Source organism: Oryctolagus cuniculus, chromosome 1 (genome assembly GCF_051225735.1).
Source record: "Oryctolagus cuniculus isolate XC-2025 breed Fujian yellow rabbit chromosome 1, ASM5122573v1, whole genome shotgun sequence".
NCBI lineage: Eukaryota > Metazoa > Chordata > Mammalia > Lagomorpha > Leporidae > Oryctolagus > Oryctolagus cuniculus.
Window position 1 is genome coordinate 216,004,097 of NC_142867.1, and position 23,805 is coordinate 216,027,901.

General features: G+C 38.4%; 1 protein-coding gene across 8 annotated transcripts in view; it reads right to left on the reverse strand.

Moving 5' to 3' along the window:
• Positions 1–390: 390 nt before the first annotated feature.
• The window catches only part of PTBP3 (polypyrimidine tract binding protein 3), a 108,862-nt gene continuing 85,447 nt past the window's right edge, over positions 391–23,805 (reverse strand). For all 8 annotated transcript variants that reach the window (XM_051843126.3, XM_051843121.3, XM_051843113.3 and 5 more), the window contains 7 exons: positions 14,674–14,751; positions 11,996–12,135; positions 11,709–11,742; positions 10,071–10,163; positions 8,254–8,470; positions 5,414–5,491; positions 391–5,278 (listed from right to left, as the gene is read on the reverse strand). In XM_051843126.3, coding sequence (XP_051699086.1) covers positions 5,146–5,278; positions 5,414–5,491; positions 8,254–8,470; positions 10,071–10,163; positions 11,709–11,742; positions 11,996–12,135; positions 14,674–14,751 — 773 coding nt within the window. In that variant the 3' untranslated portion in view covers positions 391–5,145. The remainder of the gene's footprint in view (positions 5,279–5,413; positions 5,492–8,253; positions 8,471–10,070; positions 10,164–11,708; positions 11,743–11,995; positions 12,136–14,673; positions 14,752–23,805) is intronic.

Below are 23,805 nucleotides of genomic sequence, written 5' to 3' on the forward strand. Positions count from 1 at the left end.
GGATTTGTGCTAATGGGAAAATTATCCCTAAATTAAAAGAGGTAGTTAGTAGATTCCTCCTCCCTTGCATACCCCCCTCCTCCTTCCCTGTTTGTAACATGTGTTTGCTATTCTCGATGACAAATTTAGATGGATGGCTATGGAAAAGAAAGAAAATATGACATCATTAGAATTACAGGTAAGACAAGAGGAAACCCAAAGTATAGACAAGAACACAGAAAAATTTTAAGAGAGTACAGATGTCATGACATTTATTAAAAGGCATGCTACAATGCTTTACCTATTAGGAAAAGAGATATTAGAGATATCAAGTAATAGCAAATATACAAACTGAATGAAAATGGAATATACTGTAGTGTACAGAAGCTTGAATTAACCATGCACTACGCATTTAGAAAATATGTTTTTTAATATTTTATCATCTCTTTGCATTTATAACAATTCACTTCAACAATCACAGAATCCTTTTCTTCCAACGCCACAAACCGTGTTACAAATGAAAGCTGGTACTGATGCTTATCAAAATATACAAGACAATTGATGTTTTATATAAAACCACTTTATATGTTAACTTGTTCCCAAAAACCTCTTTCTCTTTTTTTGGCCTGGCTTAAAAAAAATTTGTTATAAATATTTACAGCACTTTTTTTTCTGTTAGATGAACATTCTTATAAACCAAAAAAGGGAATTTTATGGACAGACCACATAAAACATGAGACAGTGTCAGAGGCTCCTAGCTGTGCTATTTTTTTTCTTAAATACAGTACTGAAAATGCCCATCAAACCTTGCCATCCTAAACATTCTGTTCACATTTAAACTCCCTTTTTCTCCAAGTAGTCTATTCATCAATAGGAAACAGAAAGGAAAGGCCACTCTGCCTTGGGTCTTCTTCAGAAAGGAGGTTGGGGAAATGCTTTGCAGAGAGGAGTTACAACCAGAAGAGTCAGTCTTTGGTCAGAGCAATGAGGTGACATTTTGATGCAAAACTTTTGCTTGGTCAGCAATCTTTATAAGTATTTTCTGGACTTGGGATGGAATTTTAAAAGATCTGGGTAACAATGGTAAGGGGAGAAAAGAAAAAGGCCAGAGTATGATTTTTTTAATGACATAAAAAAATAGCTATTTAAATATTTGTTATTACAACTACTCCATAGATCCAAGAAAATAATGTAACAATTAACAACAAAAATCTGCTGACAATGCTGACTTAAGCTTGCCACAAGCAGCTTTCAATCATGACTGTTATCACCAAGGTCACTGGACCAGATAAATATCCCTGTTCTCTGAACACAAGCCTCAGGTTTCAGAAACGAAGGTGAGACTACCACAAAGACTGAGAGCAGCTGGCTCTGTTCTCGGATGGGAACGATGCTCTGTGATGAATGTCATGTGCTGAAGGCGAAAGTGTAACTGAGGCTTCATTTACACAGTTATAATGCTTTGCTTGTATGAACAGTTTGTGGGACCGTGTTCTTTTAAAACTGTATAGTACATATTTCCTGAAAACCAGAATACTGATACTACCTAAGTCTCAAATAGGAAGAAAAGGTCAATTAAGACTACTGAAGAAGGCACATAAACTTTGGTCCTGTTTTGTTTTTCTCTCTATAAAACCCCAAAACTAAGATGAGTAACTTTCTATTTTTTAAACCATTTACAACTAGCTGTTAAGAATTTGCTCTGAAAAAAGACTGCAAATAGTCTTGTAGACAACAACACAAATCTTTCAAAAGACAGCTGAGTTATTGTTTAAAATTGTGCAATCTGAATTGTTATTTTCTTTAGCACAATAGAATATTTTAACTCTGGCAGTTTTATTCCTGTTAACAATAGATCAAGACATAGGAAAGGCTAAGAAGAATGTTTTACGCTTAGTCATGTTCTCTTTTTGGTTTGAAAAATAGCAGTACACATTAGGTTTTCTAAGAGATAGGCTGAGAACTCGGCTAGGGGAAGGGGAGGAACCACACTTCTGCCCAAAAACATTAAATGGGAACAAGAGAGAAACTGAATCTATAAATGCTGCTGCCTGATGTCATGGAGACTTTGAAAACTTTCTATGAAACTGAACATACAGACTCTTAAGCGCTACTTCTTCAACTGAAGCAAACCCCACAGGTTTGCCAGGCAAATCTGGCCAAAAGGAGAAGCCTGCAGGGCAAGCAAACACAGCATCTCCAAACTGTGAGCTCTGCAACTTCCAACAGCAAAAGCAGAAGCGTTGCTACAAATAACTGATTATAATTGTAATATTTTGTCTTAAAGAATGTATGATACTTACTGCTATGCAAGTTATTCCAATCTCAAAGTAAAACATTTAGGCATGAATAGCTACTGTTAAATGTGTACTGCTATTTTTTACAGTCCTGAAGATATATATATATGTTGTGTAAAAGTTAAGATATTTTGAAAAGTGATATGATAATACTCCTTAAAGTAAATAAACTTAAAAGACCGAGTTTAAACCATTGCTTAGAAGATATGGAATAAATGCATGCCAAAACAATACACAGATCTAGTTTTTCCACCACCCTGATTTTTTTTTCTGAGTCTTTTTACAAAAACTACACCAATACAAATACTGTAGACCTCTATAATTCAAAGAGCAAATAGCTCAAAATGGACAACATCCATGTGCTACAGCTAATTTTAGACACAAACCGATGGCTTCAAACATGCTCTTTTAAAATAAGAATATGCCACTTCTCCAAATCTTAATTTGGTTAAGTTTTCTTTGTCAATAAATTAAAATGTATGTAATGTGCATATGTATATACAACATCAGAAGAGTGTATGTTGTGTATACACTTATCTGTTACACACACGCACGCACGCACACAAGTATCTACACAAATCCCTGAAGAGGATTCAAATGTTCTCTCTGATTTAAAAGGCCATTCCCTACTTCAAAATTACATTCAACACCATTATGATCTCCTTTCTGCTATAGGTAACTTGCTACACTTACGCTGGATGTTACTAGAATCACGAATCAAAAATTATACAGTAATTTCTAACTCAAAGTAAATGAAATAGTCCAATTTAACATGCCACTGAAAATTATAATAGTGCCAGTGTAAAACTGAGCAAAGTTGGGGAGATTTCTCAAAGAAACTGTTTCCTCTTTCCGACTCAGTGTTTAGGTAAAAGTATATTTTATAAGTGGGGAAAAAAAAAAAAACCTCCATCTAGACCAATTAATATACTGTATCCAGTTAACACTAAATTGATGGATCCGAAAGGTCACAAGGTCACAACTTAGTGTCTTATTCTGCTTTTAAACAATCTCTAAGATCTTTTGCAGCCTTGTTTTGTAAAAATTTGTTTTGTAAAAACCTATGTTCAAATTAATGGTGGGAAAACAGAAAAAAAAAATTGGTATTATATTAAAAGTTGAGATGAGTCACTCTGAAAAAAGTATAAAAGGGGTGGACAAAAGTGACCCCTTTGACAAATTCTGCTTCAAAAAAAAAAAAGGAATAATTTACAAAAGCAAAGTTTCTTCTTAAAAAAGAAACAATTTGACATCACACAATCACTGAACCAATAAATGTACTATTACATTCAACCAAAGAGAGACAAAGGTTCAGAGTATGAGAAACAGCCAACCTTTTCACACTCCAAATATGTGGACATTCAGTAATGAAGTTACATTAAGAAAGAAAAGCAAGTTCTCACTTGAGTACAGAGAAGAACCAAGTAACCCTGAGACAAATTCTGATGGGTAATAAAAATGAGACATGATCTGGAAACCGAGATTGAAGTCTAAAGCCCCAGACTGGTGTGTGACACTGGCAATAACCGCGATCAGTCACAATGGAAAGAGGCCTACAGGTATGCACTGAGTTATTCCCCCACCACTCACTCTTCCCCAGCCCGTCTCTACACCAAAGCACCAAAAATTTGAATAAAAACTATTACTTATTGAAAAGCATTTAAAATTGCAATAAAAAACCCTTTAAAATCTTTACCAAAAAAGGGAAAAAAAGAAACCCGAAATGCTCACCAAGCCCACAATATAGCTTTCAAGATATTTAGATAAAATTCTAACCTATTGTATCTTAAGCACATAATAAGGCACATAAGAAGAAATTAAGTAAATACACAGTAATTCTGAATAAGTATTAGAGATTATAGTGGTACAAAAAACCCTTGAGATTTTTTTTTCTAAAAGAAGGCCTTACCAAAAATAACTCTTAAAAAATCTGTCAAACCATGATAGACCTGAATTTTTCCTTAAGACTGTAAACGTTTTTTTCTGAAAACTATAAAAAAGTAGTTTGTAAGTAGGATTGTTTTTGAAATTTTCCAAAGATCAGATTGTATTACTCAACAAATAAGTGTCCTTTTGAAATTTAAAACATAATTTTTCTGATAAAATTATTAATTACTCTGACATCTTAATAGATCCTGGTTGGATTCCACTTAATTTCCCTGGGGACAGTTGAGACTTCATTTTTCCAAATAATCTTAAAAAGTTAAGACACGCAGTATTCAAAGGAGTGTTCGGGGGGTGGGGGGGGCCAGAGGGAGGAATCATTGAAAGAAAACATGTAAATTTACAGATCTGCTCCCAATACAATGTGTTTATATCTAATAAACATCAATCTATGGCAAATATTTGACATAATTTATAAATGGACATAATTTCCTACAGGGGTTAAACTTCTGAATCAAAGTTAAAAACTTGGTTGTAGGTGATTTAAATTACTTACATCAAGTGATTTTAAAAGTCCATATGTTTAAATTTTTCAAAGTACAAAGGAGTTTAGAAACACTGGATAAGGCTGATCTGGACCCAAACTAAAAGAAGGTCTGGATCCATCAAGAGAAAGTCTGTCCTCTTGAAATCTAATTTAGTGTAGGAAATTAAATTACTGGAAAAAAGAATTTTTCCTGGTTTTTGTTCCTGAAGGTTATTTTCATAGAAACCTTGTTTCAAAGGAAAAACAAACCTTTGATCACATAATGATGGGGGTAGGGGTGGAAAAAACATTTCTTGACTTTTTTGTCAATATACTTGAGTAACAAATTCAGAAAGTTATTTAGTGAAAGAGGCAGAATTGGTCTTGAGCTGCTTCCATCTAAGTCTGAAGGTTTTACTGAAGTTATGGTCCAGTTTTAGGGGAAAATTCACAGGAAGGTCAGATTGTAGATTTTGAGAAGGAAACTCTGAGGTGGTGATTTTCTCCAAGGTCATGGTTATGAAGTTCAATGAGGGCCTGGATTGCTTCTTCCACAGATCCCAACTGAATGAGTGCCATTTTGCGATCTTTCCTGAAAATGGTGTAAGAAGTATTTACAATTAGTTTTGCTTGCAAATCTTCCTCCCCTATCAGAAGACTCCATTCACTAAAAATCTGCATACCATATTAAACACTGTTAATGTATTTCTTGAAAGCAATGACTTACTGAAAGAATTTAAAAGCCTTCACTGAACATCCAGCTTCTATGAACAGGTTCTTCAGATCATCCACTGTAACAGAAGGCCTGTGAAAACACCACAAGAATCAAGAATGTTAACTCCAATTCTCAAATGAAGCAAAGATGAACAATCATCAAACTTCTGGAGTACTTAACATTTCAAACAGAATCATTAATACCACATAATGAAGACATGGTATAGAAATGCCATGAAAGATATTCCAGATCAACACATACATGTCTCCAAACAATGGAACTTTTGTCTCAATCCTTGCAGTAAACATGGGCAAGAATATAAAGGACAAAATAGATGTCAACATTTTATTCTCTCAAAGTGATTATTAACATACTACTGGCTTCACTAATTAACTCTGGTACTTCCAAAGTTACTTCCCTAGTCCTGACCTATCTGCTCTAGCCTAGAGCTCTAAATTTTCAGTTGCTTTCAGGGTACTTTTGAATGAGTATATATGGTAGCAAGACTCTAAGAAGGTTCCACAATTACTCTCGCTGCCCAGTATTCATGTTCTTGGGTAGTCCCCCCTCACACTGAATAGAGAGTGCTCTGCAACGCTTAGGATAAGGAAGAAATGATGTTATCTGTCTTCACATGATCATACCCTTGGTCCAGCATTTTGATTGGACCTTTGGCAAAGGCTCTCAGCTTCCAACCAGGGAAGCCACCTATGGACTCCTGATTCACTAAAAGAAAGAGATAATGAGCATTAAGCCCTCTGTGTTACACTGCTAAGCTTTGGGGTGAGCTGCCATGACTGAAGTTCATATTCTATTTCTTATTTAATGGTATATCACTTTAAGTAAGTTACTTTCCTGACTCTTTCATTAATAAAATGACCTGACTTCAAAGATTACTGTGGATAAATTAAAAATGACAGGACATGGAATAGTGGTTACTAGGGGCTAGAAGTTAGGGAGAACTTGATCACTAGTTTCAGTTTGAGATGATGAAAAGTTTTCCAGATGGATAAAGGCAATGATTGTACAATAATGTAAACGAGCATCATGTAAATTTATATTGCATTGCACAGTTACAAGTGCTTTTAAAATGATTAAATTTATGTTATGTGCATCTTGGGGAAAAATTTTTATTGGGCAGGTAGGGACATGGCACAGATGCTGTTTGGGATGCACAGATCCCATACTGGTTTGAGTCCTGGCTCTGCCCTTGGTTTCAGCTTCCTAATAATGCACATCCCGGAAGGCAACAATGACTGCTCAAGTAGTTGGGTTTCTGACCTAACTCTCTCTCTCCCTATTAGGGAGACCTTGACTGAGTTCCTGGCTCCTGGCTCCTGGCTTTGGCCTGACCCAGCCAACTACTATGGGTATTTGGGGAGTAAACCAGCAGATGTGAGATCTCTCTCTGTGTTGGTCTTTTAGCCTGCCCTTCAGATAAAATAAATAATTTCTTTTAAAAAAATTGCTATGGGCCAGCACTGCGGCACAGGTTAAGCCACCAGTAGACAAAAGATCTCTTCTCTTTGTGAACCTCTGCCTTTCAAATGAATAAATAAGTTTTTTTTTTTAAATGATGTTCTTTCCTCTTCTACTTGCACATCCTATGTAGGTTACAACTGGCAAACAACTCCTATTATATAATGTGTTCCATTAAGATGTTATTAATGGCAGGCGCATGGAACAGTATCTAATTGTTGCCCATTTACCTTATTCCAGTGATGAGCTGCTAAATTTCTAGACCCACATAACCTATATTTTTTTCTTGAGTGAATTCCTTTGCTTTCCTAAGTAGCATAGGGTTTAATTCATTGCCCAATCCAGCTGAAAGGTTTTTCACATGACCTAAATGCTAGAGATCAGCAGGGACACTTGGTATTCAACAGATTTGGAATTAGTTTCCTTTCTAATCAGCTCCTGTTCTCATTCTCAATAAATAATCTTCCAGAATTTTACCTCTGTCCAACCTCCTTGGTCTTTTAAATTTTATGCACTCACATACACTATCCAAAGCTTTCATCCTGCCTTTCCAAAGCTTATTCCCTTACATATATTTGTCTAAATTACACAAGACGCCATTCCGGTAGAACAAGTATTTCAAGATTTAAAACAGGGATCTCTCAAGAGCTACACAGTAAATATCTTAAATTTTGTGAACCACATCCTCTCTGTTGCAACTATTCAGTTTTGCTGTTGTGGCTCAGAAGTAGCCAGATAATATGTAAATGAATGAGTGTAGCTCTGTTACATGAAATTTATGGAAGGTGAAACTTGAATTTTAAATAGCTTCTCCAAATCACAAAATGTTTTTCTTGTGCTTTTCCCTCCAATTATTTTACAACATAAAATTTCTTAGCTCAGAGACCATATAAAACCACCACGGATTGTATTTCATCAATTACTGGTTTAAATGATAATTAATGAACACATCCAATATAACACTGGTTAACAGAGGCCAACAGAGTTGTCACAGAAAAATGACTTTCGGCTTTTAAGAAATGAACATTATTAGTATTAGGCTTTACCACTTACAGATAAAAAGCATAGAATTCATTCTTATCAAATTTTTAGATACATACACTTATTATTAATATGCTCTTTTGTAAATAAAAGATAACTGTCTTCAAATTCTCTATTTGAAAGAAAATTTTAAATCAGTGGTATCTTTCATTTGTGGGGTGCATGAATGACAAAATTATTTTAAGGCATGATAGCAAATATTTAATGTTACAAGAAATTGGTGATTAGAACAACCACTAAGTTAGAATACTTTTAGAGTTGTAACCTCTTCCAAACCATACACTGCAGGTTATCAATCATCTAAAAGAATTAATAGTTTACTAGGTACATACGGAATGTTAGAAAGATGCAATGTGGCTGATGGTGGAAAGATATTCTGGAAGTTTTTAGAACCAGGCTTTTTAAAGCGATGCAAGGGACTATTGCTGAAATCCTTAGTCAGGCCTTGGTCTTCTTGCCCCTCTCGAGGAAGCTGAACTGCCTGATGTTTAGACAATGTAGCACGAAGCACTTTTCCATAAAGTCTCTGACCACTCAGATGGTTCATTGCTGGTGTACAGGAAGAAAATAAGGAAAGTTTGGGTATTAAGATAGATTCCCAGGAATATCTATCTAGATTACCACAAATCATTTTTATTTAGTCATTTAAAATTGTATTGTCTGCATGAGAGTTAAATGTTTTTAAGTTCAAAAGCACTTAGGGAAAATGTATTAAATGACTATTTTATTATAATGAAAGCACTTTAAAAAAAACAACAACAAAAACTAACTAAGGAAGCCAAAAGTAAATATCTTCTGAGGAGAGGCTAAGAAGTTCTAGAATGCCTAGAATATTATGGGGGCTCATGCAATGGTTATCAAATATATTTGTTTTATCTCAAAGTATTTTTCTAAGAAATCTAAATGTAACATTTTAAAAGACATTTTATTTAGTTGAAGGGCAAAGTGACAGAGGAGGAGAGAGAGGGACAAAGAGTTCTTTCATCCATCGGTTCACTATTCAACTGGCTACAACTGTCAGGGGCTGGACCTGGCTGAAGCTAAGAGACAGAAACTCCATTTGAGTCTCTCATGCTAAATAGGAATATTTTAATAGCCCCCTTTAACAGTGAGGCTGTTGAATGACACTTTCTTGAACTATTATTAGGAAGTTTGCCCAAATTTTTACCCCACAGCAGTCCTAGAAAACTGAATTTGTAAGGAAAAGAAACAAATAAAATGAAACAAAATAAGTCATGAGTGATAGTTTACACTTAGTAGAAAAATCCTAGAGTCAAAGCTCTAAACATCATGGCACCCCCGTGGACACCAGTTTCAGTCCCTGCTGTTCCACTTCCAGTCCAGTTCCCTGCTAATGGCCTGGGAAAACAGTAGAAGATGGCCTAAGTGCTTGGGCCCCTGCACCCATGAGGGAGACCAGGAAGAAGCTCCTAGCTGTGGCCTGGCTCAGCCATCTGGCGGTTGCAGCCATCTGGGGAGTGAACCAACTGATGGAAGATCTCTCTTTTTTTTTTTTTTTTAAAGATCTATGTATTTATTTGAAAGTCAGAGGAGGTAGGGAGAGAGGGAGGGATGAATAGAAGGAGGGAGGGAGGGAGAGGGAGGGAGAGAGGGGGAGAGAGGGGGAGAGAGGGAGGGGGGCGAGAGAGAGAGAGAGAGGGAGAGAGAGAGAGAGAAGCCAGGAGCCAGGAGCCTCTTCTAGGTCTCCCACATAGGTGTAGGGTCATAAAGAATTGGGCCATCTTCTATCTCTTTCCCAGGCCACAGCACAGAGCTGCATTAGAAGTGGAGCAGTCAGGACTCGAACCCACACCCATATGGGATGCTGGCACTGTAGGCAGCGGCTTTACACACTATGCCTCAGCGCCAGCCCCTGGAAGATCTCTCTTCCTCTCTCTGTAACTCTTCCTTTCAAATAAATAAATAAATCTTTAAAAAGTCTAGACAATAACAACATATTCAAGTGGACAAACTGAAGGGAACTGAAATTTTTTTTGACATTTTAAAATACAATTATAGACAGTAATGAAGACATTATCACAAGGAGGCACTCAATTATATGCCCATTAGCTATGCCATTTGCTTACTTTGAAGGTAAATTCACATAAAAAGGGGGCAGGTTATTATTATTCTAATTAATTATTAATACCTAGTTGAGCTTGATTTGCATCTGCCATTTGAACCAAGGCATTTTCTTTCTTATTAAACATAATCTTCACTCGATGTACGTCACCATACACGCCTAATAAAAACAAAACAAAACAACCCTTTTTAATGCCTAACTGTATGTTAAATTAATTTTATTTAAGGATTATTTTTGCATACTATACATTCTCCCTTAGCAATTTCATACATATCCACCCAAATTTTTATCTCTTCCAAGTTTCAGATCCTATTTATCCACTCATCTTTTTTCACTAGGATGTCTATAAACATTAAACTTAGGTCGTCTTAAATGATTCACCACCCCCACCCTTTCGTCTCTCTACTTCCAGTGTTCACTAACTCTGGAAAAGTGGTACCTTCCCCGACAAGGCACACAAATCAGCACTGCCTACACACTGAAGGGCAACTGAACTGAAAGACGAATGCTATTTCTGCCCTTCTCAGAAATGACAACTGGCTCAAGTAGATATCCTTTAGAAAGTAAACACAGATAATTTGTTCTTCAAGGTATGGATGATATTTTTTAAATAAGTGAGAAATTAACTACTTTTAGGAAAAAAAACATGCTTTGGCTAGAAAAGAATCATATGAAAATGTATTATTAATACACAATCACTTAAAATCATTCAAATGTGTCACTGATAAAAGCTTCCATAGTGACTACAAGTGAGCATGAAAAATTTATTTGGAATGATAGAAATCTTCTAAAACAGGAGTGTAGTGATGGCTGCACACAGCTCTGTAAATTATGAAAATCACTGAGCTGCATTCCTGAAGCAGGTGAACTGCATGGTTGTAAAATATACTTCAACAATATTGTCATAAAAAAAATACTTGTCACCACTCCGAAAATGTAGGATCAAGTTTCTTTTAAAGATAACCTTTCAAATGAATAGCAGTAGTGAGTTTCAAAATATTAAAATATTTAAATACAAGTTTTCAAGACCCACTGATTTAATAGAAAAATGGAACTTTTCTAAAGTACAATGAAATTGTGGATTGGAAAATTAGTGTAACAATTAAAAGTACAGCAACAATGAAACACTTCCATTTAGATTCCAATCATTTTGATGTATCTTCTTCATTTACAACAAACATTAAGAGCAAGTACTGAAATAATCAGCTTTTGGAATACTGAATCAAAGTGAAAAACAAAGCTTTTTTACTAAAATAAAACATAAATCACCATAAATAAGTAGGAATGTATGTTAAAAATGCCACCTGTCCAGCTTCAATATGTCTCTCTCTCCAGTGGTCTGCCTTTACTTCCAGGTTGTAGGTTCTCCCCACCCTCTCTTATTGCTAGTATCTGCCAAAAAGACACTCAGACCCCTCACACTCCCTCTGACTCTTACTTCTTGTATGCCAGCAGAACTATCGCTTCTACTGATTCTCTCAGCTAGATTAGGGTCCCTGCCTCATGTTGTTACCATCTCTATTTCCTCTGTTACAAAAACTTTCCCCTATTGAGTCATGGTAACTATTAAGTCTTACTGCTGTAACCTCAAGTGTCCAACACATTACTCGGCATATATAAGTAGTCAATAAAGATTACTAAAATGAATGAAATGTGTTCAATTCCTATGTACAGATAACAGTAAAAACAGCAAAATTAACTTACCAAATAGGATGAAAAGTCCATGTGGTGTGATGAGCTGTTTGAAAAGGATAATAAACAGAAAATATAAGTATCTGACTAATTAAATAATTGAAAACACACTTATTTGAAAAGTAATGATGACAGGTGATTTTGTTAAAAGCATTGCTTTACACTTCTTTTATATAAACGAATGATGGATTTTTATAAAATTCTTAAGACAAACTTAAGCATTTACTTGAATACAACCTAGATCAGAAACCACCGTACACCCCTCCTGAAAGCCCATTTACATATACTTCCCAACTCACATCGGGATTGAGATTGGTGACAAGCAGAACGGAATTCCCTGGTACCCCACTGCCCCCGGGAATGGCCATCCTTCCAGTGACAGCAGAGGAGGTGATTGCCAGAGGGCCAAGAGCTCCAGGAACAGCCGGGACCGACAGACCTTTGAAAACAATCAAAAGCATTTCATATTCCAGTCACCTGGAGAACTCTAAACTTCATATAACTTAAGTACATAATTGAAAAAAAGAGCAGAAATACAAGAAAATCTGTCAAGGCTACTATAAGGATATTGAAGGTTGGTTTTCTACCCTACAAAGTCTGTCTGGAAGCCTCATTCCTTATTTGCTGACACTGTCATACTCAGTACTCTATTATTCATACCATACTTTGCAGAGTAACTGAACTCATTGGTTTTAAAAAGCCATTAGGCTTTTCAAGGGGTCTATCAACTCGAAGCGCTATTTCTCTGTTTCTTAAAATAGATATATTCTAGCACCTTTCCATCAAGCGGATGTAATTTTCACAGACTTCTACCACGACAGCAGATATATATTTTTTAAAAGTCCTTTAGCAGAATTTACAAACATGTATGCTAGGAGGCGTTAACTGACATGCTCTTTGGGAAAAACATCTTGTGACCTTGTAAAGCAATGATAGATCTATAAAATTAAATATTCTCTTGTAGCATAGATTTCCAGAGCACTCTACTCTCCTAGATATTATGAAATTACTGAAAACAGTATAACACTGAAATACTGACACTATACTAGAAACAGCATACTTTCCCAGGAAGTCTCACTGTCTATGTTCTCAGCTTAAAAATTATCTAAGGTACAGCCTCCAATTCATGTAAAATATACTGATTCTTTTAGTTATTATTTGAAGTTCAAAACTCTATACTAGACAATTTTATCACTTTAACATGTATAATGAAATTACAAATTACAATATACTTCACATCTAGCGTATTCTGCTTGACCATCTAAGGACATTACTACTGTCATCCATACTGCTGAATTTTGAAACTGTGCAGAACACTTTCTCAAATGGAGTAATTCTCCATGAAATCCATATCCAGCAGTCCTCGACACCACCCTCCTCCAAAGCCAATCCAACCCTGAACATTTTGCTGTCTGTAGGTCTATCATATATCAGTTAAAAGCACAGGTTGGTCACACTGTCATGAGAATTGATGTGTATGTGCAGCCTCCACTAGACCTTGCAAGTCAGAAACAATCTTTACTCAGCTTTATATCTTTCTTAATATCTGTTGTCATGTTTCTGTACGTAGAGTGTGTCTAAAAGAAATACTTGAAATGAGAAAAAAGGTGTATCACTACTTCCAAATATCTACCAATTAAACTCTGGAGAATGTCAAGTAAATAAAAATGATGCTTTTAACAGAACAAACATAATATGAATTTAATTAAACATGTGTCAAGATGTAATTAAAACTACCAAAACATTAAAACTTGGGGCCAGTGCTGTGGCACAGTGGGAAAGCTGCCAGCTAGGACGCCAGCTTCCTATATGGGTACCAGTTCATGTTCCTGCTGCTCCACTTCCAATCCAGCTCCCTGCTAACGCGCCTGGGAAAGCAGAATATGGCTCATGGCTGGCCTGTGGCGTAGCGGGTAAATCCTTACCCACTGTCTGCAGTGCTGGCAACCTATATGGGCGCTGGTTCGTGTCCTGGCTGCTCTACTTCCAATCCAGCTCTCTGTTATGGCCTGGGAAAGCAGCAGAAGAGGGCCCAAGTCCTTGTGCCCCTGAACCCACATGGGAGGCCCAGAAGAGGTTCCTAGCTCCAGATCGGCACAGCTCCACCATTGCAGACAACTTGCGAGTGAACGAGTAGATGGAAGACTTCTCTCTCTCTCTATTTCTCTCTCTCTCTCTCTGTGTAACTCTGACTTTCAAATAAATAAATAAATCTTAAAAAAAAAAAGAAGGAAGGAGGAAGGAGGAAGGAAGGAGGGAAGGAAGGAAGGAAGGAAGGGAGGGAGGGAGGGAAGGTTCAAGTGCTTGGGCCCCTGCACCCATATGGGAAACCTGGAAGAAGCTCCTGGCTCCTGACTGGCCCAGTTCCAGCAGCTGTGGCCATCTGGGGAATATACCAACAGATGGAAGACCTCTCTCCCTGGCTTTCCCTCTTTCTGTCTGTAACTCTGCCTCTCAAATAAATAAATCTTTTTTTTTTTTTCAGTAGATAACCTTTGAAATAAACAGCACTAATGACAAAAGATTTTCTAAAGAAGCTGAATAGTAAATAGTAAACATTTATGAATTCAAATATTTATCATATCAATTACACCCTGTATATTTGAATATCAAAAAGGCATTGAAGAACAAATAACATAATATACTCAAAATATAAATGGCAAGCAAAGACAGAAGCAACTCATACATTTCATATAACTGAAAAGGCAAATCTAGTTATTTAATATAATCAAATTACAGATCTCTATAGCAATATATAATATATGTAAGTGACACAGATCACATAATGGAATTAACTGGACTTAAAATCAGAAACCAGAGTGCTATTTGGAACCATATGGAAGCTGTGCACCAAACAAGTTTGTATGGTCGATACATATAATGCCTTTATTGTGATGCCTCACATGTAACACTTTTCATCTGTACAATTTCCTAGAAAATACAGAACTTTGTAAGAAATTAGTTCTTTAAAAATTACCTGTAGCTTGAGGAAATCCAATGGCTGGGGCAAATCCAGCAGCCCCTGCATATGGTGAAGACATTATTCCTGGTGCACCTAATGCAGAAGAGAAGCCAATATAAGTACATTATTTTCTATAAACATCCTCTATCAAAGCAATATAAAACAGCTACATTAAAAATATATTATTGATAAAGAGATTCTGTTACAAGGTAACATCTGTTCAACAGGTATCTTAATGTATAAGTCGGTTCAAGGATCAAGAGCACGGCTTATCTATTACTTAGCTTTGGTAAAGGCTGAGATCCTTGCTCTCATCTGCAACATTGTTTCTAATTCTTAGTAAATCTTAAACTGTACTGTGCTGAGAAACTGAAATATAAAATCCTTAACTTGGGGGGCCTACAGGCTAAAAGTATGAATTACAGGAGATTCCTGTGCTGAAGGTCTAGTGAACCAATACAAATGTACTCTGAGTGGATTAAGAGGAAGGGCTCATAGAGGATTCATTCTGACAGTTGGAAGGAATCTCTGGAGGTAAAATTTAAGCTAGATGTTGAGGTTATATAATCAAAAGCAGTGTTTAGTGTGTAGTAGATGCTAAATAAGAGCTCCTCTTTCCATTCCTTCAAAAAACTTGGTGACTATCAACAGAAACAGGAGCCAGCTCTAATAGAAAAATGACTAATTTGGTTTTGGGCATGCCATCTTTAAGGTGATCTGAGACAATCAAATAAAAATACCGGGCCGGCGCCGTGGCTCACTAGGCTAATCCTCCGCCTAGCGGCGCCGGCACACCGGGTTCTAGTCCCGGTCGGGGCGCCGGATTCTGTCCCGGTTGCCCCTCTTCCAGGCCAGCTCTCTGCTGTGGCCAGGGAGTGCAGTGGAGGATGGCCCAGGTGCTTGGGCCCTGCACCCCATGGGAGACCAGGAAAAGCACCTGGCTCCTGGCTCCTGCCATCGGATCAGCGCGGTGCGCTGGCCGCAGCGTGCCGGCCGCGGCGGCCATTGGAGGGTGAACCAACGGCAAAAGGAAGACCTTTCTCTCTGTCTCTCTCTCTCACTGTCCACTCTGCCTGTCAAAAAATAAAAAATAAAAAATAAATAAAAAAATAAAAATACCTACAAGTAGAAATGATGGGGTACAACTGAGAATAATGATTATAAGCAAACATACAGATTTGTAAATCAGCTGTGGAAAGTCACACAAATGAGAGCTCCAATGAAAAGGGCACAAGACAAGAAATGAAGAGAGCTGAAGACAGAGCCAGAAGCTCTGAGCACACTTCAGTGGTAGGACAAGGAAGAGGAATATCCTAAAGAGAACAGTATAGAAGGGAATGAGAACTACTCTAGCAGTAGGGAAAACCCAGTGAATTATATACCTCAGGATCTAGGGGAACACTCTGAAAAAGCAGCTGGGGGTTAGGGGGGAACTGCAACAGAAGTCACAGAGAGAAAGAAATGAAGGTACACAGAGTTTCAGAGCAACAGTGAGAACTGAGATTAAAAGGTTAAAGGCTAATATAATCTTCTTATCTTCATTAAAGGAAAGGATTTAACACAATTTGCTAAATAAATAACTTATTATTAGAACTCAAGAAAATGCAGTCATAAAAACTGTAGGCACAGAACTGATAAGAATCAATAGTAAATGAAGATAAACAATGGGAATAACTGAATAACTGATAAAAAGATTCATTTTTCTGAAAGGAAGAATTATATTTAAGGCATAAAGAAAAGCTTAACGAAGAGGCTTCAAGACAGAAATGAGTAGTTACTGGGGCCAATGCTGCAGTAGTAGGCTAAGCTTCTGCCTGTGGTGCTGGCATCTCACATGGGCACTAGCTTGAGTCTCAGCTGCTCCTCTTCTGACCCAGCTCTTTTCTAAGGTCTGGGAAAGCAGCAGAAGATGACCCAAGTGCTTAGGCCCCTGCACCCATGTGGAAGACCCGGAACAAGCTCCTGGCTCCTGGCTTCAGATCAGCCTAGCTCTGACTACTGCGGCCATTTGGGGAGTGAATCAGCGGATGAAAGACCTTTCTCTTTGTCTCTCCCTCTTTGTCTGTAACACTATCTCTCAAATAAACAAAATCTTAAAAAGAAAGAAAACAAAATGGGTAATTACTGCTGTGTTCAGCAAATCTGGTTAGTCCTGTAACTCCTGGTGTCTTCTATGGGAGGAGCATACATTCTGATGCAATTCAAACTGGCCTTGATCATGAAGTATGTTTTGCCAATAAAATAGACAGGAATGACACATATCACCTCTGCACAGAAGTTTCAAGAAGCATTATGGGTTCAGAACAGCTCTCTCATTCGTTAATCTCTGCCACAAGGATGTCACGTCCCAACAAAGGGTGACACCTTCAGCCTGGGCCCTAGCTGGAAGAGACATGTGGAGGAAGACTGCAATAGCTAATTCACAGCTATAGACATGGCATGGAAGAGAAATACACATTAACCGCTGTAAACAAACCACAGATGATGGGGGGGGGGGGCAGTGTTAAACGTAGCAAAGTGGCTTTCACAGATGGCTGCTATGGAGAATAGGGCAGAACATTAGCAGCAGATTTTAGAGAAAAGAGGAAAGATTCTGAAAGAACTATCACAGAGCTTTCAACAGATAAATAAAAGATTAGCAAACAATTAGCAAGGGCAAATTTTAAATCACTGTTCCCAAGTAACCTATGATTAACAAGAACATTTGTTAACAAGATTAATGTCCAAACTGGCTAACAATTAAGTCATAGTGAGTCACTAAACAAGAGAAAGCCAATAAAAATGATCAAACGCACAAGTTTAACTGTTGCTTAAGATATCACATTCCATATTACAGTGCAGGTTTGAGTCTCAGGTGCCCTGCACTTCTGATCCAGCTTCCTGCTAATGCGTCTCCAAGGCAGCGAGTGACAGCCTAAACACCTGGGTCCCTGCTGTGCAGGTATGAGACCCAGATAGGGCTCCTGGCTCCTAGTTTTGGTCGGGCCTACCCATAGATGTTAGGATTTGGGGAGCAAACCACAGCTAAAAGATCTGTCACTCTGCCTTGCAAATAAATAAATAAATAAAACACCTAAGAATGAAACAGGGGGCTGGTACTGTGGCATAGCAGGTTAAGCCTCTCCCTGCCACACTAGCATTCCATATGGGTACCACTTTGTGCCTGGGAAGGCAGTTCTGCCACCCATATGGGAGACCAGGAAGAATTTTTGGCTTTTGGCTTCAGCCTGGCCCAAATCTGGCTATTGCAGGCATTTGGGAAGTGTACCAGCAGATAGAAGGTCTCTCTCTCTCTCTCTTCTCTCAGACTCTTCTTCTCTGTTACCTGCCTTTGAAATAAATAAATCTTAAAGAACTGTATATATTTATAGAGCATAGTGTAATAATCCAATATAAGTATGTGATGTGCATGATCAGATCAGGATAATTAGCATTTCTTTGTGATGGGCAAAATATTTTAAAGCATAATTGTTGGCTGGCGCCACGGCTCACTAGGCTAATCCTCTGCCTGCGGTGTCGGCACCCCGGGTTCTAGTCCCGGTCAGGGCGCCAGATTCTGTCCCAGTCGCTCCTCTTTCTGTCCAGCTCTCTGCTGTGGCCCAAGTCCTTGGGCCCTGCACCCGCATGGGAGACCAGGAGAAACACCTGGCTCCTGCCTTCGGATCAGCGTGGTGCACCGGCTGCAGCGCGCCAGCCGCGGTGAACCAACGGCAAAAGGAAGACCTTTCTCTCTGTCTCTCTCTCTCACTGTCCACTCTGTCAAAAAAAAAAAACAAAAACAAAAAACAAACAAACAAACAACAACAACAAAACACCTAAAAGCTGACAATATTATAAAAGAATAACCAGTCCAAAAAGTCTAAAACTGACTTTGGTTTTGTCAGCCTCATGGGGGTGGCACGGAAGAACAGATCCTGGGGTTAGCCTACCAGGAAAGTCAAAAGGATAACTTCACTGCATTAGTCTATTACTATTAATTAAAGCCTAAAATAACCCCATCTACCCACACCTCCTACCCTTGGAAGACTACAAGTTCCCTTTGTGTTTAGCAGAAAGAAGGGAGAAAGTCCCTGAAAATTCTAAACAAAAGGAAGCTCTTGGGAAAATCTGGAACACAAATTCACATTTCATTTCTTGAAAGTCCAAAGGAACACTGAAGTGTGAATTTAGTGGAAATTAACCCAAGTGCCAAATCTTTAACATTGCAAACAAGCAGATTCTGTTTCAAGAAACACAACTGATCCTAAGCCCCAACTCTAAACTAATTCTCCAAGTAAAACGAATAACTAACCCCCCCAAAAAAAGGCAGAAACATTTATGTAAGCAGACAGACAACAGGACCAGTTTCCTGTTAATGTGCCTGGGAAGCAGCATATGATCACTCAAGTACCTTGTGGGAGACCTAAATGGGAGTTCCTGCCTTCTAGCTTGTTCTGGTCCAGCCCCAGCCGTGGTGGCCAATTTGGGAAGTGAACCAGCAGATGAAAAATCTCTGTATCATTCTACTTTTCAAATAAATAAATAAATCTTTTAAAAATTACAGATTTCTTTCCCAATTGAATTACACTGGCAACTGTGTTGAAAATTAATTGAGCATTTATATTTGTATCTATTTCTAGGTTCTCTTTTTATGCTTACATTGCACTCATGCGAGTCATCATTTAAAACTATGTTCACAGAGCTGGCTTGCACTGCAGTGAGTTAAGCCCCTACTTGCGACCTCATCACTCAAGATCAGAGCACCAGTTTGAGTCCAGGCTGCTCTGCTTCCAAATCCAGCTGGGAAGGCATCCGATGATGGCCCAAGTACTTGGACCCATGCCAACTATGTGGGAGAACCTGATGGGAGTTCAGGCTCCTGGTTTCAACCTGGCCCAGACTTGGCTGTTGCCAGCATTTTGGGGAAATGAGCAAATGGAAGATAATCTTCTCCCTGACTTTCAAGTAAATAAATTTTTTAAAATAAATTTTTTAAAAATAATTTTAAAAATAATAATTTCAAGTAAATAAATTTAAAAATAATCTAGCGGCGCCGGCACACTGGGTTCTAGTCCCGGTTGGGGTGCTGGATTCTGTCCCGGTTGCCCCTCTTCCAGGCCAGCTCTCTGCTGTGGCCAGGGAGTGCAGTAGAGGAGGGCCCAAGTTCTTGGGCCCTGTACCCCATGGGAGACCAGGATAAGTACCTGGCTCCTGCCTTCGGATCAGCGCAGTGCGCCGGCCGCAGCGCACCAGCCGCGGCGGCCATTGGAGGGTGAACCAACGGCAAAAGGAAGACCTTTCTCTCTGTCTCTCTCACTGTCCACTCTGCCTGTCAAAAAATAAAAATAAATAAATAAATAAATAATAAAAAAATAAAATAAAAAAGAAAGAAAGTGAGAAGTTCTTAGGAATAAATTTACCAACACCAAAAACCTCATATAAGCCTTTATGGAAAAAAGTTACCGAACTACTGAAAGATGTAACACCTACATGAAGAAATTTGCAGCATTCAAAGAATGGAAGACCCAATCCTGAAATGTCAATTTTCTTGTACCTGATTTGTAAATTCACTGTAATCCCAAGAGCTTCTTCCGAGAAAGTTTGAGTTGATCCAAAAGTTCATAATAAGCATGTATGGCCAAAATTTGCCAAAATAATCTTGAATATGGTAAAAATGACTATAAGATATTGAAACTTATGGTAAACAAAAGGAAAGACAAGTAACCCAATGGGATAACGTCCAAAAAAATAAGTTAAGCAAATATTAAACTGAAGTTATTCTGAAACTACTTTTTGTGTGTATTGCAGGACTGAGTAAATAAGTAAACATGCTTGACAATAATGGGAATCTGATTTATCATTCTTGAAGCAGAGAGCTAACATACAGAGATGCACATTATGAAGCACACACACACACACAGGTCCTGGTCACGTCAATTTGAAGCACCTAGTATGGATGCCCTATTAGCAGTGAGTATATCTAATGCCTACATGCTGATTTCTAAACACCACTCAGAGGAACCAGGTCTCATCGGACTAATGACTGGTTCCAGCACTGGATCAGGAAAGAGATGGAAGGTATGAAATATCTTGTAACAGAAAGCAAGAACATGCTCATGAGGATGGGGACATTCCACAAAAAAAAAAAAAAAAAAGAAAAAAAAAGAAAAAAAAAAGCCATTAAAAGGGCTCCCATTGGCCAAATGTATGACAATCTGAGCCTAAACTGAAAAAAATGATAGTAATAAATTATAACCCATAAAATAAGAATGTATAAACTTACACTGATGCAAAATAGGTAAGAAAAAAAGTTCTTTAGAATAAAATGCCAGTTAACATATGTAGAAGAAATGACGGACTTAGCAAATCACCATACCTCCACAGTAATAAAGTTTCAAAAATGAATGCAAGAAATGAAAGATGAAAAGAGATAAGGAGAGGCTGGCACTGTAGCACAGTAGGTCAATCCTCCTCTGCTTGCAAGGCAGAATCCCATACGGTGCTGGTTGAGTCCAGGTGGCTCCTCTTCCAATCCAGCTCTCTGCTATGGCCTGGGAAAGCAGCAGAGGATGGCCCAAGTCCCTGGGCCCCTGCACCCACATGGGAGACCTGGAAGAAGTTCTTGGCTCCTGGCTTCAGATCAACACAGCTCCGGCCATTGTGGCCATTTTGGGGAGTTAACCAGCAGATGGAAGATCATTCTCACTCTCTCAGTCTGTAATTTTACCTCTCAAAAAAAATCCTGGCCGGCGCCGTGGCTCAATAGGCTAATCCTCCACCTTGCGGCGCCGGCACACCGGGTTCTAGTCCCAGTTGGGGCGCCGGATTCTGTCCCGGTTGCCCCTCTTCCAGGCCAGCTCTCTGCTATGGCCAGGGAGTGCAGTGGAGGATGGCCCAGGTGCTTGGGCCCTGCACCCCATGGGAGACCAGGAAAAGCACCTGGATCCTGGCTCCTGCCATCGGATCAGCGCGGTGCGCCGGCTGCAGCGGCGGCCATTGGAGGGTGGACCAACGGCAAAAGGAAGACCTTTCTGTCTCTCTCTCTCACTGTCCACTCTGCCTGTCAACAAAAAAAAAAAAAAAAAAAGAAGAAGAAGAAGAAGAAGAAAAAAAAATCCTAAAAATACCCAGCAAAATGATAACAGTAACAGATCACAAAAGAGAGAGAGAGAGAGAGATAAGCAACATAATACTGGGGCCAGCGCAGGTTAAGCCTCTGCCTGTGGCACGAGCATCCCATATGGGAGGCAGTTCGAGTCCCTGCCACTCCACTTCCAATCCAGCTCCTTACTAATGTCCTGGGAAAGTAGTAGAAGATGGCCCAAGTTCTTGGGCCCCTGCACCCATGAGGGAGACCCAAATGAAGCTATTGGCTTCAGATTGGCCCAGCTCTGCCACTGCCGCCACTTGGGGATGGAAGACCTCTCTCTATGTCTTTCTCTCTCTGTGTGTAACTCTGCCTCTGAAATAAATAAATAAATCTTAAAAAAAAAAAAAAAAGGAACATGATTCTTAGAAAGTGTCAACTTGTAAATTCATTACAAAGAAAAAAACCAGTAACTTTATAGAGATGAAACCTAGAAGAAACCACTTGACTAAGTGATCAAAGAAAATACCACATACTAGGCCATAAAGCAAGACTCAGCAAATTCAAAAGAATCAATCATACCATGCAGCTTCTCAGACCACAATAGAATAAAGCTGAAAATGAGCAACTTTGGAATCCCTAGGACATATGCAAACACATGGAGACTAAACAAGATGCTCCTGAATGAACAGTGGGTCATAGAAAAGATCAAAAGAGAAATCAGAAACTTTATGTAAGCAAATGAAGGTATCAACACAATATATCAAAACTTACGGGATATTGCAAAAGCAGTGTTAAGAGGGAAGTTTATAGTAATACTGCCTACCTACATCAAGAAATTGGAAAGGCACTAAATAAATGAGCTATCAATGCATCTTAAGGATCCAGAAAAACTACAGCAAACCAAACCCAAAACTAGTAGAAGAGAAATTAAAATTAAATTGAATCAGAAACACATTACAAAAGATCAGCAAAATGAAGAGCTGGTTTTTTGAAAAAATAAACAAAACTGACACAACATTGGCCCAACTCACCAAAAAAAAGGAGAGAGAAGAGCCAAATCAATAAAATTAGAGATGAAAAAGGGAATATAACCACAGACACCACAGAAATAAAGTCATCAGAAATTACTACAAACAGTTGTATGCCAACAAACTGCGAAATCTATCAGAAATGGATAGATTCCTGGACACATGCAACCTACCTAAATTGCACTATGAAGACACAGAAAAACTAAACGGACCCATAACCAAGTCAGAAATTGAATCAGTAATAAAGGCCTTCCCAATGAAGAAAGCCCAGGAACGGATGGATTCACTACTGAATTCTATCACACAGAACTAACTCCAATTCTTCTCAAACTATTCAAAACAATTGAAAGAGAAGGAATCTCCCCGAATTCTTTCTACAAAGCCAGCATTACTTAATTCCTAAACCTGAAAAAGCTGCAGCAGAGAAAGAGAATTACAGACCAATTTCTCTGATGAACACAGATGCAAAAATCCTCAATAAAATTCTGGGCAATAGAATTCAACAACATAAGAAAGATCATCCACCCAGACAAAGTGAGGTTTATAGTATTTGTACTCTATAGATTCAATGCAATAGCAATCAAAATACCAAAGACATTCTTCTCAGATCTGGAAAAAATGATGACGACATTCATATGGAGGTCCAGGAGACCTCAAATAGCTAAAGCAATCTTGTACAACAAAAACAAAGACGGAGGCATCACAATACCAGATTTCTAGACATACTACAGGGCAGTTGTAATCAAAACAGCATGGTACTGGTAGAGAAACAGATGGATAGACCAGTGGAACAGAACAGAAACACCAGAAATCAATCCAAACATCTACAACCAACTTATATTTGATCAAGAAGCTAAAACCAATTCCTGGAGCAAGAACAGTCATTCAACAAATGGTGCTGGGAAAACTGGATTTCCACGTGCAGAAGTATGAAGCAGGACCCCTACCTTACAAACCTTACACAAAAATCCACTCAACATGGATTAAAGACACCATCAAATTATTAGAGAACATTGGAGAAACCCTGCAAGATATAGGCACAGGCAAAGA